Source organism: Diabrotica virgifera, chromosome 3, assembly GCF_917563875.1.
Source record: "Diabrotica virgifera virgifera chromosome 3, PGI_DIABVI_V3a".
Classification (NCBI taxonomy): domain Eukaryota; kingdom Metazoa; phylum Arthropoda; class Insecta; order Coleoptera; family Chrysomelidae; genus Diabrotica; species Diabrotica virgifera.
The window spans coordinates 68,726,827-68,748,161 of record NC_065445.1 but is presented as its reverse complement, the minus strand read 5'-3'; the positions used below and the strand labels follow the sequence as shown (position 1 = coordinate 68,748,161).

The following is a 21,335-nucleotide window of genomic DNA, read 5'->3' as shown; positions in this document are numbered from 1 at the left end:
ATATTGTTTAAACAATTTTCTTAAACAAACTCAAAAGATCACCTTTTTGCTCTTTTAGGAAAAAATTCTGTAAGGTTTTTTGGACCACAAATAAAAAAGGTCTCTTATCATTTTTCTCAAAAGTCGATAGTTTTCGAGTTAAGCGATTTAAAATCTGAAAAAAGCGAAAATTGTGAATTTGAATGAATTTCAAGATTCATTACTGACGAGTAATTGGGGCTTATTTAAATATAAACTGTTCTTCTTCTTGCAGTACCGTCTCCCATCGGAGGTTGGCTACCATCACAGCAGTCTTAAATTTGTTGGCTGCAACTCTGAACAATTATTGTATTGATCTGCACCCGTACCACTACCTAAAAATTCGCGACCAGGAAATCATCCTACGTCCCACATTTCTCTTTCCCGAGATTTTTCTTCGGATTATGAGCCTTAGCATAGAGTAATTTTCCCTCTCATTATGTGGCCTAGATATTCCAGTTTTCTCGTTTGTATGGTTTTTATGATTTCGCATGCCTTCCCCATTTTCATAGATTGTTTTTTAATAATTGTTAACAACGCGCCAAGTTGGCGCGTGTGGCCGCGCCTCGCACTATACGGTGCGTCTCTGTCGCACTATATGATTGTCGTATTTAATTAGCACATTGGCAATACTTAATTGAATAATACTTTAATTGAATAATTCAATAAATGATTAAAACAGCGATGTTAATAATAAATTATGAAATTTTATTAAATTTTAAGTATTTGTTGGGAAGTTTTCGCATAATTACGTATAATATGTATAAGTGCAATAGACCATAAGCGCGTCGCACCATATAGTGCTACCTGCGGCGACGCCCTTGGCATCGGCCCTTAATAGTCGACGCGCATAATTAACAATTAAAAACAAAGGTTTTAATTTGAAATAAGCCCCGATTATTCGTCCGAATCTTGAAATACAATGTTTAAACTTCAATTTACGCATTTGGTAACCTCAGAAATAATTATTGACATATTATAATATATTGAGTTTTCAAGCCTCAAAAATGCGTATTTTTTAAATTATCAAATTTTAAACCACTTAATACTATAGTCCGCCCTACCTTGACTTTACAGTACAGGGAACATATATGTAGGCAATGCAGTATGAGAGTTTTTAGCGCGGTGATGCCGATTTTATCAAAAAGAATTTGTAATCGAACATTAGAGAGGTTAAATTAAAACAGTTTTAGAAAGACAATCTACAATTTTAGGATTCGTATACGTTTAAGTTTATTTGATATACATACTATAATAATTACGCATATGAATCCTAAAATTGTAGATTGCCTTTCTAAAACAGTTTTAATTTAATCTCTCTAATGTTCGAAATCGGCATCACCGCGCTAAAAACTCTCATAAGGACTGCATTGCCTATGTTGCCTATACTGTAAAGTCAAGGTGGGACGGACATAGACAACTATCAACTTTTGAGAAAAATAACAACCTTTGTTACAACGTGATCCAAAAAACCTAAAAAATATTTTCCGTAGCAAAAAAGATGATCTTTTGAATTTGGTTAAAAAATTATTTTTTAAACAATTTCTGTGCAAAAATTGTTCCAAAATCTGACGATTACTTGTCAGAATATTGAAATTGAATGTTTAAACTTCAATTTAGGCACTTGGCAACCTCAAAAATAATAATTTACATATGAGTTTTCAAGTCTTAAAAATGCGCATTTTCGCTTTTTTAGAATTCCATCAGTTTCAGAAAACTATCAACTTTTGAGAAAAATGACAAGATACCTTTTTTGTTTAAAATGAACCAAAAAAATATTTTCCGGGGCAAAAAGGTGATCTTTTGTATATGACTAAACAATTTCTGCCCAAAAATTTTGTCCGGCACCCTTCAGATTTGTTTAAACCGGGAACAGTCGCGCTCTTTTCTGTCACACGATCTTTCGCGCGTTAGATTAATACAAAGAAACGGAACAAACACTAAAATATAACCACAGTATGTAATTCCGCTGGTACGTCGCGTCGGACTAATTTTTGTGCAAAGTGGCTACAACTGTTAATTTATGGTTAATATAGAGATCGTTTAGATATGTGTAGATACAGTCGGAAAAATGAAAGAATACCCATGAACTAACATATAAAACACGCTGTATTTTCCTGTCACCGTGTCACAAAGAAAATTGTCCAGTGCAAGTACATGTAACAATAATTATTACATGTACTTGCGCTGGTCAAATTTTTGTGTTTCACGGTGACAGAAAAATAGAGCCTGTTTTATATGTTCGTTCATGGGTATTCTTTCATTTTTCCTACTGTATCTGAGTACAAAAGGACTCTTAACGCCGTATGACACTATGCATTTTCTTATATCATTTAATATCGTTTCTGATGTAGAAAGTTATTTATGTTTTCTTATATCGTTTCTTGCACTTGTGCCTTGTACATTTGTGCCTTGTATGACACTATGCAAGTTCTTTTACCGAAATTGTATGTACCTAATTCGAAACGTGATTGGTCGAAATTTTGTTTGCCACCCTGTGGCAAACATTTTATTTCTGTTTTCCGACAACAGTAAAATATATTTCGAATCAAATAAATTACATACATTCCTTTTTTGTGTCAATTAATTTATTAAAACAAATTTTGGGTACCCTGTATAAATAATTATGTTAATGTTTATATTACTATATAGAGAATTGAATAGCCTTTCAAATGAGCTAGCACACGATCCCTATTCTCATTTAAAAAAGTGGTGGATTACGTCATCACGCACAGATGCTTCGGGATTTAGTTCCAAAATCGCCCATTCATGAAAAAAGGAATTTATTCCAACCTTTACGTGCTCGCTGTATATATACCTGCGTTTCTCTTTTTAATCCCTTTCTTCCTATGTAGTATCTTATTCTACTTCATCATTTAATTCGTTATTTTCTTGTTTATCTTTATTTGCAGTAGTTTTCACACAATTCCAAGTAATTTAAGATATTTTTATATTGTGCTTTTAGGAGCTTTCTTCAGTTGTAAAAAATTTGTCATTTTTCTTCTAATTTTAATAGTTTTTATTCTTGAACCTTATTCTGTATCACTGTAATGGCAGTCGTATGAAAATGGCAGTCGTAAGTCTATTTTTAAATTAAGAAATCAGTGGTGTCAGCCTCCAAGTAGTTGTGCAACAATAACTTATAGCCGTTTAAAACTTTTATTTCATTTTGATTTTAATTTTAAACAGTACGTAACGCTTTGGTCGTAGTATTATCGAATTCTATACACTATATCTTCACAGATTTATATCCTGTTATAGCCGTTATTTAATATTTAATGTTTGTATTATAATTTGCTTCCGATTGCATGTCGTTTTCAAGGTAAAATTTTAATCCGAAAAACTATTTAATTCAACAGTTTCTTTAGTCAAAACGTATTTTAAAATAATAATTGTCGTCCTATATGAAAGATCAGAAGCGTTTATTTTATAATTTTTCTTTCTCTCTAACGTGATATTTGATAAAGATTCCACAACGAAAGAGTTTCAGGAAAGGTATGTTTCTGTTTTTAAACCAAAGTTATAGTGGTATATCTTCAGTTTGTCGTATTCTATTGTCATATTTTTTCTTCCACTGTCCCTCTTTATGATTTTGGCGGCATTTTGGTCTACTATTGGAACACGTCTCTTATCTCTGCGAAAAATGTTTATCGATAATAAAAGTAGATTGTCGGTGTCAGTTATGTTTTCCAATGTTTTTTGTTTCCATCAGAATGAACAATGGTCTCTTTATTATCTTACTTTTCCTCGATCTTTCATTGAAAGATATATTTCATATAGATTTTCATTCCACTTTCTTGTCATCATACATTTGCCTTTGTACTGCGAGGGGTCGGATTATGTATTACACATCCCCCCGTTTGTTTCTATTTTAGTTCATCTTCTTCTTTAGGTGAATCCTTCACTATTAAGTTTAGTCGTTATTACGGCAAATTGATCTCTTTATTAGCAGTAAATGTGTATTCATGCCTGTCCAAACTTTTACATTTTTTAGGGGTGAGCGGTTTCTTTCCGGAGCCGTTTTACTCCTCAATATTTTCTTCTTATTTCGAAGGTTGGCGATCATCATAGCTATTTGTATTCTGTTTACAGCTGCTCTAAAAAGCTGGTTAGACAAGCAATTAAATCACTCCCTGAGAATGAGCAGCCATGACATTGGTCGCCTTACAACACTACGCTTTCCTACAATCTTTCCCTGCATGATATTCTCTAGAAGCTGATATTTTGTTCCCCTCATCACGTGGCCAAGGTGTTTTAATACCTAAGCATGCGCAATATCATGGATGGCACCAAAGGTCCTAAGTGGATCTCAGCCTTACCTAGTCTGTTTTCCCAGTCGTTACTATCAATTGCCATTTCTCGCGTCCTGATCTACACTATCTCTCCATCATGAGACGTCTAATTTTAAATTTTCCCCTATTTCATTTTTGTTATCCTCATTACAGGATTTTATCGTTATACTTAAGTATAAGTACGTTATATAACATTCTTTCATTCGTGGACTCATATCGTGAACTATATTGGAAAATAATGATCAAGTTTTCCCTTTCCTTCCTAATCGCTATGCAAATGCTTGGTTTGATAATGTCAATACTGTTAGTTTTAAGTCATCTAGCTGCCGTTGTACAGTACTTATTTTGTGGGTACTAACAAATCCACGTCAGTTATATCTTAGGTCTTAGGACATACGAATGACAATATCTTTCATAGATGCGTCTCGTTCAGCACTTTAAATACCGTGCCGTACGTCTTAACTAGTCTTAGGTACCGTACACATGACAGTGCTTAACGTCGCGGTTTCCCTGATAAACGCGCGCTTCCATGTGTACGATACACGATACTACATATTTGTTTTTTGGTAACTTAAAACGCGGCGTTAGGCAAACGCGGGGGTCTAACGCCCTCATGTGTGCAGGGTCTTAAAGGGGTGACAGACACGCGAGTAAGTACACTGACTTTAAGTTTGCTGAGTAAGTTCGTCGTCGATCCAACCGGTTTGAAATCTTACACTCAGTCCTGCTGGACAGGGAAGTGTGCAGCGTGAATGTGTAAATAGCTCACTCGCGCTGCCGCTGCTCATGCTACTGCCATTGCACGGCGCTCCCCAAAAAGTCGGTTTTCGGAACAGAAGTCAAAGGACTGGCAGAGCGAGCGCGAGTGCGTGTTCACATTCAACCACTCTCTCTCTCACTTGCCGCCGGCAAAGCGGCAAGTGAGTAAGTGAGCAAGACGATGCTGTCGTCACATTCCATCCTTGAGAGTTGTTCGGTAAATGAGTTATGAGGGCATTGGTTAGGACCATTGACGTGAGGACTGATGTGAACACGTCACTCGCGTCGATACTGTATTTCGGGCAATATTCCCGGCAGCGGCAGCAGCACTGGCAAAGGCTGAGTATAAATCCGGCATTACTCGTAGCTCGTACGTGCATCACGGCTTCAAGCCGCGAGCCGTCATTTTATTGCGTTAAGCTACGCCTATATTTTAGAATAGAATAGAAATAGAAATATGCTTTATTGTCATGAAAAATTTAACAATTTTATAGACAAAGCTTACAAGAATCATAAATAAGAACAATAACAAATAACAAATACAATTTACTAAAATGATATAAATCGTCTATATAAATAAAAATAATGAAGAGAAACAAAAAAAACAGTAACAATCTATTGCAAAATTTAAAAAAAAAATTGCAAATTGCATATTCTACCTTAAGAAATTTAATAAGTTAAGTTAAGCTGCTGCATATGACACTCAAATATAGATTAAGATTATACTTATAAATAAGAATACTGTACTTTCTTAGTTATTGGTTAAGAAACTCTGCTGTTGAATAATATGGTCTTTCAGATAAATAGGCTTTAGTCATTTTACGGAACTTGAGGAACTTTTCGTTTATTGTGAAAGGAGACAAGTTACATTTTATAAGTTTTGAGAAAAAAGCGTAAAAAACTTCTTAGCTATACTAAATTATTTTTGATTATTTATTTGCCAGTAAACCTGATTAAATATTGATAAGTAGTTACATTAGAGTCAAACAAGGTCCTTTTTTCCTTTTGCTTTTGAATAATTGTTATTTTTGTGCATGTCTTCTCTCGACAACATCGCAATGCAGTATGAGTAAGCCAGAGCCAGTGATCTTTAAGTTGTGCTCACTACGGAGAGCAATGGATTGTATCCTCGCTCCGACCCTTGCTCCCTGGTATTTATATTCGTTATATTCGTGAATTCTCGCATTTAAAATAATGTATTTACTTTACATAGCGATCGATTATATAGTTTCGATCGCTATGTAAAATAAATACATTATTTTAAATGCGAGAATTCACGAATATAAATACCAGGGAGCAAGGGTCGGAGCGAGGATAGAATCCATTGCTCTCCTAAAGTTGTGCTCATGACGAGGCGCCGACCCTCGCTCCCTGGTATCCCTCGTACTGCTCGTACCATATTTTCGATCGCCAGATGCATTATTTTAAATGCGCGCGTTCACCAAAATAGGTGAGCATACCATCCTTTGGTCTCCGTAGTAAACAAACCCTTAGTGAGCAAACCCTTACTCGCGTACTTGAAGTTTGTGTGTCTGTTGCCCACTTTACCTATCCGTTTCATTGGAATTTTGATCTGCCACACATCACACAATGGCTTCTTTTGATTTCGTCCATCCTGCACGTTTATCTCAACTGCATCTTGATTGTAAATTTAGTATATATGCTTTTTCATCTATTTCCTCATTACTCTGTAATACTAATTCTAGATATCTATTTCTATATTTATATTTTCACTTCACGTTCGTGTTTTCTGACATTGTATTTGGTTATCTCTTTTGGCGAGTTTTTTTACTTTGTTTTCCATTTGTGGAAGTTATACCTTTCCCAGTTCTTGCTGAGTCGGGTGGGTGGTGGGTCATGTATTTATAATTCATTTGTTTCTTCATATAGTATTATTTTAAGACATACCGCAATTCTATTTGCTCTATTCTTATGACAGGAGAGTACATAATGCCTAGGTATCTGAACTATATTTCCTATTTCATCATTCTCCCCGGTCCGGTACCTGAGAGCATTCTTTGTACATGTGAGCTGTTTTCGTTTTTATGACAGATAACTCAGATAAGAATTGTTTTGTGTCATCCTTAGAGTGAGGAGAGTTCCCCTTAGTAGGGGAAGTGTGAAATACTGAAGATACTCTAAGTTGTCATCCATGTGCTAACTTCAGTATGAACGATACTGCTGCTGTTGTTCTGTTTTTATGTTTATTGCCTTGATATGTTTTGATCTCTCAATTGAACTTTTGTTATTTTTCATTTATTTTGTAAATTGGTACATAACTTTTTAGTTTAATTAGGTATATCGAAAGTTTTTTTCCAAGTCCATAAACCGTTATTAATCTTTTATATTCTGAAATAATAATCTATAATATTATAGGCAATAATAACAGTTGAATAGGCTAACCAATTTGAAACGTCTCTTTTACAACTTATGATTTATAGATTTCGACCAAAATACACATAGCTGAAACAGTCAAAACACACCATGAATTAATTTTATTATTTTTGTTATTATATAACCTGTTCTTTTAGTAAACTTTCCTGATTTAATAATATTATACCAAATGAAAACGTTTTATTTTGGTCCGAGTTACTGCATAACATTGACCTACTTTATATACACACACAACATTACTTTCTATTTTCATACAAAATATACTTGGTATGAAAATGATGACTATAAAACATAATAAAATAAAATGGAAGCTCTAAAACATATGGTTAGCTATGTGTTATAATATTAATACATTAAAAAGCCTTTTTTCTAAAATATATACATGAGAGAAACACAAAGTTGATGGCTTTATCTTCTTCTTATTGTATGATGGTATCCATCCTGAGTTCTTGATACACAGTGGTGCATACACGAAACAGTGGCTTGCAATGTTCTTTAATGATATACTTCAGTCAGGTAACATTCCTATCTCACTTAAGCGAACAAAGATAACTGTAATTCCGAAACCGGGCAAATCAAACGATAAGCCAGAAAACTACCGCTCCATAGCTCTACTCAGCATGGTATATAAACTATTAGAAAAACTTCTCCTCAACAGAATTAGTCACAGGATACTAGAAAACGTCCCCATTGAACAAGCTGGCTTCCGCCCTCATCGAAGCTTTACGGACCAAGTGCTGTCATTAACAACTTTTATAGAAGCTAGTTTTCAAAAGAAACAAAAGACAGCAACAGTATTCATAGATCTAACAGCAGCATATGATACTGTTTGGAGACAGGGATTAATATATAAACTGGCCCGTATTATCCCCTGCAGAAAGATAATTAACCTCATTGACAACATGCTGACAAATAGAGCCATCCAGGTTATAATGGGAAAGGAGAGGAGTAGACAGATGAAACTTAACAATGGCCTTCCACAAGGCTCTGTACTTGCCCCTTTACTTTTCAGCCTCTATATTGCTGACATGCCTGAAACCGAATCCCGGAAGTTTGGATATGCTGACGACTGGACCCTTGCAACAAGCCACCAATCTTTAGAAACTACAGAAATCACTCTCACGAATGACTTATCCATCCTCAGCGAATACCTTTAGAAACGGAGACTACAACCAAGTACTACAAAAACTGAAGTATCAGCTTTTCATCTCAACAACAACAAGCTGGCAAACAGAGAATTGCGAGTGTATTTTAATAACAAGCTGTTGAAACACAATAAATACCCGAAATACCTTGGGTTACTCTAGACAGAACGCTCACATTCAGAGAACACCTGACGAAAACAGCAGCAAAATTGAAAACACGCAATAATACAGAAACTCTGCGACACTACATGGGGGTCCACAGCATCAATTTTAGGATCCTCTACTCTTGGCCTGATATATCCAGTGGCAGAATACACGTTAAATGGGGCACAGGGCACGTTAAATGTTACAAGGAGCATTCCCGAATCATAATTTACAAAGTATAAATTTTGTAAATCATAATTTGTGATAAACAATGTACATACATTGTAAATTATGATTTCGGAGTGGTCCTAGTAACATTTAACGTGTCTTGGTTTGTTTATTTCTACTGCATCTTAATTGTGAATTTAGAGTAGGCCTCCATCGATAGATCGGTTCCAAGTATTGGAGGCGCGGCGACGCACAAACCAACGAACGAACAGACTTTGCGAATTTATAAACGAAAACAAAGTTTTCGTTGGAAAATAACGGCGTTCATTACAATTCATTAAATTTTCCTTTCCCATACTCGACATGCGTAATAAGACATGCATTCCAGCCAAAAAATATTTTATTCATATTGTGTCTCAATCAAAAATTAAACTGTTCGTTAATGGAATTTTGAATGATTCATCATTTTGGATTGTTTTGTAAACTTGATTAGTTCACTATGAAAATATGTTAATTTGTTTCTTTGATTTCAATTCCAATCCTTGTTGTACCACAGTACCACTGGTCTCTTTTGTTTTATTACAGAATTTCATACTCCATAAAACAATCAAATGTGACAAAGTGAGTGTTAATCTAATACGTATATTAATTTGTTGAACGACGTTCGAAATTTATATTAAAATAAAAGTACCCATGAGAAAACATAGGTAATATCATAAAATATGACAAAATTCCCATTCCTCTATTTATAGGTCTAGTTTTTCAAAGCCCTCTATAAAGTATATTTTAACTTAACATTGAGAGTGGTCCCTTTCAAGCAGTGCAGTGTTGCAAAACGATCAATACTACGTTCTTGGTATTTTACGTTAGAGCTTAGAGCACATGCCAACTCCATATCCGGCCCTTTTGCTTCGCTAGAATGTATGTATCCACAGACACCGATATAGTATATTACTCAGATAGCCTGTAATTGTATACAGGATGGTAATTTCCATTCCAACTACAGGAGTGTTAGGAGATAATATATTTTAGACATAATTTTGTATAAAAATTAGCAAAACTATAATATTGTGCAATATTTAATTACGTAACAGTTTTTAAAGTTTTTTGTGTACATAATTTATTAAGACTATAATAATAATATAAACCTATCAAATTTATTTTAAAAGATAGATTATTGTCGCGTCATTGTTTCTACAGTTTTTGAAAAATAACTAAAAAAATGAAAGGATCATCGAAAGTTTTAAATATGTTGAAAAGTATTAGTTTACCGGAAAAAGTCATTTATGTCTGAATATTCGTTAATGAAAGTCGGTTTCCTTTGTTATATTCTTATTCTTGACTGGCTTTAGAACTCGGGGTGAATCTTCGAAGCATCCACTATAAATAGCCCTCCATCTTTTAAGATTTTCTGCTTCCATTGTTGTACCCCAATCCTAGATAAATCGGCTTCAACATCATCTTTCCATCTTTTTCTTAGACGGCCTACTGATCTTCTACCGTCTGCTCTATCAAAAAACACTGTCTTTAACATTCTGTCTTCCCTGATCTTACCACATAACCTGTCCATCTTATGCGGTTGCCTTTTATATGTCTGATGATGGTTTCAGTTTCATACAGAGTCACCAATTCAGCCTTCTCCACTCTCCTGTCAATTCATCCCTCTGAGGGCTAAACATCATTCTGAGAATCTTGATAAGGAGTATAATACTCTATTCCCCACAGCTGTCTTTGCTGTGACCTCTTTTTCTATGTGGTTGTAATCTGTGATTACCGCCTCTAAATATTTAAACTCTTTAATTACATACTTCGAAGCTGTAGTCATTCATTATGTTCTGCCTAACTCTTGGTTTTGGATTTTTGGTTACTATATAGCATGTATTTCGTTTTGCCTTCATGTATTTGAAGACTCAGCTAGATTCCGTGCACTGTAGATATCTACAGTCGCTTTCTGTCGATGGCAATTGTCATGAAAATATTTGAATTTTTAGTTTTAATTCAAATATTTTCTTGTTTTACTAAGTGTCACTTCAGCATCAATTAGAGTATAACCTAGCAAAACTAGAAAATAATTCAATTAAAGCTAAAAATTCAAATATTTTCATGACAATTGACATCGATAGAAGGCGACTGTAGATATCTACAGTGCACGGAATCCAGGCCCAGACTACTGTTAGCTCGTCGAATGCGAATCACTTACTGTCACATGCTGTTGAGTTTAGTAAATTTCAATTTCCGACTTATCATCGACTTATTTCGTATGCTTTAAACTTTAAATGATGACGCACGGGTAAAGATTCAGGGACTCAGCTGTAAATAAAATCTATACAAATAATAAAAATAACATCACTTTATATATAACTAACAATTTTTCGGTTTCTCGGTTGAATGTCCTGTTTTCTTACTATGTTCACCGTACTCCCCTCAAGATCCTGCCACTATTTTGTTAGTTTATTGCAGTCAAATATATCCCACTACCAACCCTCCTTTTAGCAAAGTGCAGAGAAAAAGTATGATATTGACTACTACTATATTCATTCCTTATACCGGAAACATTTAATTTTACTTTAACCGGGACCTGAAGATGCTGTGCAAAGTATAGACAGCGAAACCGGTCGTCAGTTGTAAAATAAATTGTTTGTAAGAACGTCTCTCTTTTTCTTTACTGCAATAGTATGGACTCACACATGCAACCCATTCATTGTTTAATAGACCAGTAAGGATCTGTTTTTAGGTGGATGTGAGAGGTGGCATTCAGATTTTTGCGGATAAAGTTAGGTGATAACTTCGTTAATAATAATTGATTTATGCTCCTTCTCAAATGTGCCCGGAACATTAATAAAAAAAATAAAATATTTAAAAATTTCAAAAAATTTCGTTTTTTTTCTATTTTTTTGCTTATAACTTTAAAACGATTCATTTTGGAACAAAGTCGTATAGGAATAAAACAAAGATAATTAAATTTTCTATCAGATGCGATTGGTTAAAAATGTCTTAATTTATCACCCTTGCTGCAAAATAGCAATAAATATAAAATAAGGGGGCAAAACAAGCCTGTCCTTATTCAATGATTTTCCATCACTTAGGTTACACTTGGAACCTTCCTAATTCGCTTAGAAAATTTTTGTAATGTGCTAAAACCGTACACCAAATTTCATTAAAATTTACTTACTAGATTTTGCATAATAATTTTGCAATCTAAACTTTTTTTAAAAAATTAAAATTTTTTAAAATCTTGCACAACAAAAACTAGAACATACAAAGATTTGTCAATTTTTTTTACATATAAAGAAGCACTCCACCTATCTAATGCACTTTACAGAATTGAAGTCGGATTGTTTAAGCAGCCTCAGCAATGTTTTAAAGGTATAAACAATTTTTTGGCTTATAAACAAATTAGTCCTTTGGCCAGGAGGGGGTGCTACGGGCTCCTTTATTTAGATGGACTTACCCAAGATTTTTATGTATTTTTTGACCCGTAGAACACGATTTTTTTGGGTAACAGTTGATCCGGATGTCGATAAGATTGTTATAAACAAAGAACTTGAGGAATTACATAACATCGATTTTTCGCAAAATAAAACATTTTTTTGTATTTCTTGGGTAATTCTAAGCAAAAAATGTTCTTACAAGTTTTTTCGTAGGATGCATAGTTTCGATATAAACGCAGTGGAACTTTCAAAAATTCGAAAAATTTCAATTTTTGAACGCGAATAACTTTTGATTAAAAAATAAAATACCAATTCTGCTGACAGCATTTGAAAGTTTAAGTCAAATTATACCGGTTTTAATTATTTGCATTGCTAAAAATTAATTTTTTTATTATTAAACAAAGCTATTTGTTTATAAGCCAAAAAATTGTTTATAAGTTTAAAACATTGCTGAGGCCCCTTAAATAATCCGATTTTAATTCTGTAAAGTGTATTAGATAGGTAGAGCACCTCTTTATATGTAAAAAAATTAGACAACTTCTAAATGGTCTACTTTTTGTTCAGAAAGATTTTAAAAAATTTGAACTTTTTTAAAAACATTTAGATTGCAAATTTATTATGCAAAATCTATTCGGTCGATTTTAATGAAATTTGGTACACGGTTTAAGTATGTTACAAAGAATTTCCTAAGCGAATTACTAAGGTTCTAAGTGCCACCAAAGTGGTTAAAAACATTGAATAACAACAGGCGTATTTTGCCCCCTTATTTTGTATTTATTGCTATATTGCAGAAAAGGTAATACGTTAAGACATTTTTGACCAGTCGTATATCATACAAAATTCAATGATCTTTACTTTATTTCTCTACTACTTTGTTCCAAAACGAATCGTTTTAAAGTTATAAGCAAAGAAAGCAGAAAAAAATCGACGTTTTTCGAAATTTTTAAGTATTTTAATTTTTTTATTAATGTTCCGGGCATATTTGAGAAGGAGCATAAGTCAATTATTATTACTGAAGGTGTCACCTAACTTTATCTGAAAAAATCCGAATGCCACCTCTCACATCCAAAAATAGACGTTTTTTCACAGATCCTTACTGGTCTATAAATAGCTATGGATATAATCATCGTCAATTTTTAGTCCCATCTGTCCACATTTCTTGTTCCAGTTTTCTAGTGTTTCTTCTATATAAAGTTTAAATAAGGTCGGTGACAGGCAGCATCCTTGTCGAAGTCGTTTATCGACTTTAAACGGTTCTCAGAAGTTTTGTCCAACTTTAATTCTACATTCGTAGTCTTCGTAAAGTGATTCGACTGCATTTATGTAGGTGTTATCTACTCCGTGATTTTCCATTGCTTTTTACAGGTTGTTGACTGGGACACTATCATAGGCCTTTCGGAGGTCCACGAATACAATGTGCAATTCAATTTTTGATATTAGATGGTGACAAGACAAAAGGCATTTCTTTAGTAATACCTAAACTCATACAATTTTATAAACAATTAAATTTACTCCTTATTCGTAATTCAGCTATACCTATTTCCGTATGCTTTTGTTTCTATGTTTCTCTGTGCCTAAATTATATAAAGCTTTATATTATCTTATATTATCTTATATTATCTTCCATATAGTAAGTAGGCACTATATAAAATATGTAGATTTCTATTCGTTGACCCTATCTATGACATGCTTCAGTCGATGTTGTGCCCCATCAATAGTGATGAAATCGATTTGTTTTTTATTTTTCGAGTACGGATATATAAAGAAATCTTTTGTTATATATAATATCGGTTCACAACGTTCATCGACGTCTTCCGATTTCCAATCTCCGTCTCGTTCTGTCATTCCATAAATCGTCCTCCAGTTCTCTGTCTCTGATTTCTCTATGAACTCCCTCTCTTTAACTTCTTCTAGGCCTTCCTGCTCTGCGTCTACCTCTTGGTTGCCATTCGAGAATCTGTCTTGGTATTCTATTCTAAGGCATTCTCCTTACGTGTCCGTACCAGCTGAGTTGTTTCGTCCTGATGTCATCAATAATAGTATGTGTAACTCCCATGATTTCTCGGACGCTGTCGTTTGTTATTCTGTTGCGTCTAGATATTCCCGCCGAAAGTCCATTTCTGTTGCTCTAAGCATTTTATCTTTTCTGTCTTTTAGGGTCCAAACTTCGCATCCATATGTTGTGATGCTTTTTATTATAGTGTTGTATATTCTTCTTTTATTTTCCTTACAGATGTTTTTATCCCACAGTACGCTGTTCAGTAAGGATATGCCTTTTCGTCCCTGTATATTTCGTTCCTTAATGGCTGCATCTTATTTTCCGTCCTGAGTGATCTTTACTCCCAGGTATTTGTAGTCTTCACATAATTTTATTTCTTGCTTTTCCTCTACTAGGAAGCTATGTTGGTCTCCTCCGATACTCATGTACTCAGTTTTTTCCATATTCACTTCTAAACCCCACTCTGTAAACTCTTCTAATAGTTTTCGCATCATGTAACTAAGATCTTCAGAGTCCTGTGCTGTGCGATGATCACCTGGTCATCCGCAAAGCACAGCGTGTACAAAGTTGAGTCCGTTAGTGGTAGTACATTTTTTCTTCCATTTGTTGAGAGCTGCTTCGAGGTATATTTTGAATAGTGTTGGCGAGATACAGCATTCTTGTCTTAGTCCTTTAGTTACTTTGAATCCAGGTGTTATAAGATTTTCCGTTTAAATTCTTGTTGTTTGTTGGTAGTACAACGTTTTTACCGCTTCAACCAATTCTATATTTACATTTGTTTACTCCAGTGCCTCCCATAATTTAACCAGCCAGCGGGACACTATCATACGCTTTTCTAAGGTCTACAAACATCAGATGGACTTCTTGGCCACGAGCAACTTTCTTTTCAATTATCTGAGTAATGGAGAAAACATGATCTATTATGGATCGACCTGCGCGAAAACCCGCCTGTTTTTCGGCTTCCATATCTTGGTATTCTTATTCAATTTGATTTTTTATGTTTCCCATATATTCTGGTGTAGTGACTGCAATTATTCTATAGTTTTCATGTTTTAATTCATATCCCTTTTTGTGGATAGTGCTCAGATGTGACTTTCCAATCTTCAGATATTTCATGCTTATTTACGCATTCCTGGAAAAGTTGTCTTAGCCGCTTAACCTTCGGATGACCAAGGGGGGTAAATTTGGACCCCAGCGTATGTTTTTCTTTAATAAATTCAAAAGTATTTTCAATTTTTAACTTATTATTTTTTTATTTGACTTTAATATCATTCTAGATATCCTCATATTTTTAAATAAAAAAAATTCCCTATATTTTACGAATAAAAAATATATTCTGAAGTTGATGTTTAGTAAAATACCGTCTATTATGTGGAATTCCAAGTAGTTTTACACTGCACATTATCAAAATCTATTTTTAGTCTGTGGTGCCTGTTATGTACGAATCGTGACATTCCTGTCTGCTACAGTTAGTCATTATTATTATTTCCTAGCGTATATTATTATAGTTTCTTAGTATTTTGTGTACATATAAATAAGATATGGCCCGCAAATATCTTACTGAGGCTGAGTTACAGGAAATTGTTACTGCTAGCGATTTTTATGATGATATAGAAGATGAAATAGTATCAGAAAACGAGGATGTATTGTTAGATGAAGATTTAAATGCTGAAAACATTCATTCCAGGTCATTTTTTACCCCCGTTGGTCATCCGTGTAACAAAAAAAGGTTGGTCATCGGAAGGTTAATTAGAACTTTCGGCCCATATTTGATGAGTTCAGGAGCTACATTTCCTGGGACAGGTGATTTGCCATTCTTCAACTGTTTGTATATGGTTTCGACTTCTCTCTCATTTACTCTGATTGGTGATCCTATCAACCTGACGCCTTGTATACCGTTGGATTGTAGCTGTTTGAAGTGCTCTCTTGTCTCTGTTAGTAAATCTTTAAAGTATCTTTCCCAAATTTGTGATGATATGGACTGGATAATGTTCTTTTTCTGTCGTTTCTTTTGAAACGACAGAAATCTTTTGTTACTTTATTTATTCATAAAATATGCCATATTTAAGACTAAAATGACTAAAACATTGTATGGCATTTAATATATTTTTCAGTGGCAATTGATAGATAAGCTACAAGTAACATGATTCGTTAAAAGATATGGGTAATTATTAATATGTAATCTATAAATAACTAATTATTTATTGATAAGACGTAGAAGGTTATACCGTTATTTGTGCTGTAAGTAAAATAATAATATTTGGAAACATGTATATTATAATATACAGATAAATCGCAAACAGTTTGTTTCATCTTGTCTTCCTATCTGGTTGCCATTTATACTTTTTTGTTTCTTTGATGATTTTTTTATCTTGATGATATTCCTTGGATAAAAACCGTTATGTTTATTCAAGGCACAAAGAAGACATATCATAAAGAACGTATTAAAGTTCATTGGGCTTTATATTTATATGTTATTCATCTGGTTGTCCACAATTATTTTAAACCAAACCCGCAGATCAGCAGTTCTTCGTATTGCATGATTAACGTCTCGACGTTGGACATGACCAAACCATCTTAACCTATGCTCTCTATTTTTGATACCACCCCTAGACTTCCCTTAAGTACTCATTGTTAATGTTATCCTTCTTTGTCACTCCTCAACTCATCTATCTAAGCAGTCTCATTTCTGCCACATGCATTCGTTGTTCCTCTTTCTTTTTAACCGCTCAATATTCAGTTAAGTACATCATAGCTGGTCTTATGACATTTGTATAGAATTTTCCCTTCAGCTTTATTAGAATTTTTCTGTCACACAATACACCACTAGCTTTCTTCCACTTCATCCATCCAACAGTAATTCTATTTCATATATCTCCAGCAATTTTTACATTACTTTTTAACGCCGATTCTAGATACTTATGTAAAATTATTATTTTGCACAATCATTATTTCACCATCCAAAGTTATCATTTTAATTGTATTAGCTCCATCTTTAGATGAACATTACAAATACTCTGTTTTTGTCCTACTAAATTCTAAACCTTTTTTCTCAAGAACTTATCTCAACTATTCCAGTTTTATTTCTAAACCGTTTTCACTGTTTCCTTCTAATCTAACACTACATCATCAGCATATTATGTTAAGCACCAGGTAATGTTACACTGTAGTTTCTCTGTTATCTGAAGCAAAACTAATGAAAATAAATAAGGACTAAGCACCGAGCCTCGGTGCGATCCTACTTTCACGTGAAATTTATTAGTCTCTTCCACACCTGTCCTAACACTAGTAGTTGTTACTTCTTTATATTTGTCTCTTACAATCTTTACATATTCACCGGGAACTCGTTTCTTATTGAGCGCTCACCACAGAAGAACTCTATTATATGCTTCCTCAAGAGTAATAAATACCATATTATAAGCGTTTCTTTCTTTATTCCTGTATTTTTCTATTAACTGCCTTATAATGAAAATTGGATCTGTTGTTGATCTGTCTTGAATAAAGTCATACTGATCGGATATTTCGGTTTGTTCACGTATCCGTCTATCAATTCGCGTTCCATATTTTTATTATGTGACTATGTGGATTATGAAGTATTTTTATGGTTTTGTACTTTGTGCTTTATTTTGAATCTTCCTTGTTTTTATAAATATGTACTAATATACTGCTTCTCCACTAAGGCTTTGGCCACACGGGCGATTTTTTACGGCACGACAATTTACGGCGCCCATTGGTTTGACTACCTCCTCCACCAGTTTTAGATGAAATCATTTCATGAAATGATTTCATCTAAAATTGGTGGAGGAGGTAGTCAAACCAATGAGCGCCGTAAAAAATCGCCCGTGTGGCCAAAGCGTTAACAAGTGTATACAGGTCAATTTAGTCAAGTTTATAAGTACAGACTGCGACGTTGGCTTTTGTAATACAAATTTGGAGATGTTGACACATGAAATAACCTCTTCAAAGTTCTATAACTATTTCCTGTAGCTAAATAGGACAATGTGATTTCCAATTTTGTCCCAGCTGGAATAGCCGATCTCATTACAGTGTTGTTTTTCGTAATTTGAGGAGCAAGACATCCTCAGTAAATTTGTACATTCTGATACGTCTTCAGCAGCAAATTCTCTTAATAAAGTAGATGAAGCACCATATTTCTCTTCGACTCAGCTATTTTCGTACCCAGAAATGCTTCTTTTTGTTTTCGTTCATTTCTTCTGCAAGGATTTTGGATTATCCGCCACATATTTTTAATATACACTTGCACGCGTAACTTTTATATTTAATTCAACACTAAACAACTAAACACCAAATCATGTAAACGCTCACTTAAACGAACGAACTAAATTTTAGCTACTTCATTTAGTAACTTGCTTTAGCTACTTGACACATGTAAATTTGCCTTAATTTTCATTAATATTCTTATTAAAAATTACTACTAAATATGTACAGGTCTCTACGCTCATATTTCTTTCATTTTCAAATTTTGTGTCGTGTGTTTCTTTTTTTGCCCACTGTTAGACATTTCTATTTAAAATAGTCATTTTTAGACCCACTGTTTCATATTTTTATATTATGATTTAATTTTAGCCAACTTTATTACATGAACATTAGTCAATAAATGATACAAATATAGTAAGCAAAACTATACATACAATATTTGATATTTCTAGCGTCATATTTGTCCACAGCAATACTTCCCAGGAGGACTCAGCCGAAAAAATTGATCCTCTGGACTTGGAAGACGGTGAAATAGAAGACGATGAAGAAGAACCACCCGCGCCTGAAGTTCCGGTTGCCGAAGAGCTTCCGGTTGTGGAGGATCCAGTTCCCATTAATCAGCCAGATGAAGCTTCACCACAACATGAACCGGTTGTTCATGGTGAAAAGAAAAAAGGGAAAGACCGATCTGAACGATCGGAAAAAAGAAGACACGAAGAAAAGAAAGAAAAGAAACACATGACTGAGGCGGAGAAGAGTATATTGCATTTGAGGAAAAGAGAGGAAATGCAAAGGAAGAAATGGGAGAAGATGAGACCCAAAGATCCAGATGTTTTAGGTAAGAACTTTTTTTATTATATCCTTATATCTTATATATAACTTTGGCATAATATGGTTAATAAAGTGTTTAACTTAATCTTCTTCTACTTGTATCTCTTTCTAGACTTACAATAGTTGTTCTTCTGTTTGGTGAATTATCTCGGGGTATTCTAACTATTATATTTTCTCCCATCCTGCCAACATGACTTCTAGTATTCCTTTCAAAATTGCACTCATTTATGTTGTTTATCCTGTACGTATTTCTGATCTCTTGACTTCTTGATTTGTCCATCAGTGCCTTTCCTGTTATTCTTCTTAGAATTCTCATTTCACTTGTTTCGAGATGTCATATTCGATTTTCTACAATTTCATTTTTACAATTTTTTTCGTGCTGTCCATATTTTCCGAGTTAGGTGGGAAAATAGCGGCAAGAGGTGGGGGGAAGGGGAAATTTTATACAATTTTGATTTCTTTCATTATTCGTGCTACAATCAAAGAATATATACTCTCCTAGAAAGGTACTGCCCTGTAACGTTTTAGCATAGGAGGTGTATAGACCTGACAACGACTACGACAGCTTAGGCCGATGCCACATTATGCGTTTTGACCGGATGCGTTTCCGACGCATCCGGTGAAAACGCATAGTGTGACAGATCGGTCCGGTTGCGTTGGAAGCGGATGCGTTTTGAGTCATCGGTACGCGCTTACTACCTGCACCAGACTAAACGCATAGTGTGACAGGTCGGTCCGGTTGCGTTGGAAACGGATGCGTTTTCACCGCATCCGTTCAAAATGCATAATGTGGCATCGGCCTTACGCGATCTCACCACCGCCCGCACTGCGGCCGCAACATCCCCCGTCAACAAGCCTGCTTATAAACGTGACCATCTGTTCCATATAAAAGCTTCTTCTAGGAGCTATATATTCTTTGCTACAATCAACATTTAGGCCCAAACCAGACGGGCCACTCTGCAGCGCTACTCTGTGGATCCACAAATAGTACATTCTTTCACGGTTTTTGCTGTAAATTTTAAAGAACCGCTTGGATTGACATGGAATTTGGCATACTCATAGCTAACATGTCAAAGATAAAAAGTGATATGGTGCCGATGTGTGCTTTTGCCCTGGGGGTGACTTTCAACCCTTCTTGGGGGTGAAAAAATATATGTCCAAGATAAGTCGCGAAATGAATAAACTAACTAATTTTAAGCAACTTTTGTTCTATTGAGTTTTTTCACCAAATCAATACTTTTCGAGATATTTGCAAGTGAATATGTTCATTTTTCAACAAAATAACCACGTTTTTAGACGGTTTTTCGCAAATAACTCAAAACGTAATAGGTCTGGATCCCGCGTATGAAAAAAAAGTTGATTAATAGCAAGCTGAAAATTTGTTAATAGCTTAAGGGTGTCTAGTCGGACAAACTTTGATATATGGGAACACTGGAACAGGGGAAGTTTTAATTGTGGAACAGGTTAAAAATTTGGAACGGTCAGACCACGAAAACGGCACATGTATTTTGTCCGACAGAACAGACTTAAACTCTCCGAACGGAGATTAAACCATCATGCAAAAATCAGACTGCTATTTATCACCAAATGGGCGTTTTAATGAGTGGAACATGTAGAATATGTCAAATGACAGGAATTATGACAGGTGATAAAAAGAGCAGTCTGATTTTTGCATGAGAGTTTAATCTCTGTTCGGAGAGTTTAAGTCTGTTTTGTCGGACAAAATAAATGTGCCGTTTTCGTGGTCTGACCGTTCCAAATTTTTAACCTGTTCCACAATTAAAACTGCCCCTGTTACAGTGTTCCCATATATCAAAGTTTATCCGACTAGACACCCTTAAGCTATTAACAAATTTTCAGCTTGCTATTAATCAACTTTTTTTTCATACGCGGGATCCAGACCTATAAGCATTTTGTCGAAAAAAAAACTATAGCC

The 21,335-nt window shown here is 34.5% G+C and overlaps 1 protein-coding gene across 5 annotated transcripts in view; it reads left to right on the top strand.

The window, feature by feature from the left end:
• LOC126881112 (protein suppressor of sable) overlaps positions 1–21,335 on the top strand; it is a 106,201-nt gene that overhangs the window by 8,691 nt on the left and 76,175 nt on the right. For 3 of the 5 annotated variants that reach the window (XM_050645161.1, XM_050645162.1, XM_050645158.1), the window contains exon 2: positions 19,021–19,406. In XM_050645161.1, coding sequence (XP_050501118.1) covers positions 19,021–19,406 — 386 coding nt within the window. The remainder of the gene's footprint in view (positions 1–19,020; positions 19,407–21,335) is intronic. The other 2 variants (XM_050645159.1, XM_050645160.1) reach the window with 1 other exon arrangement.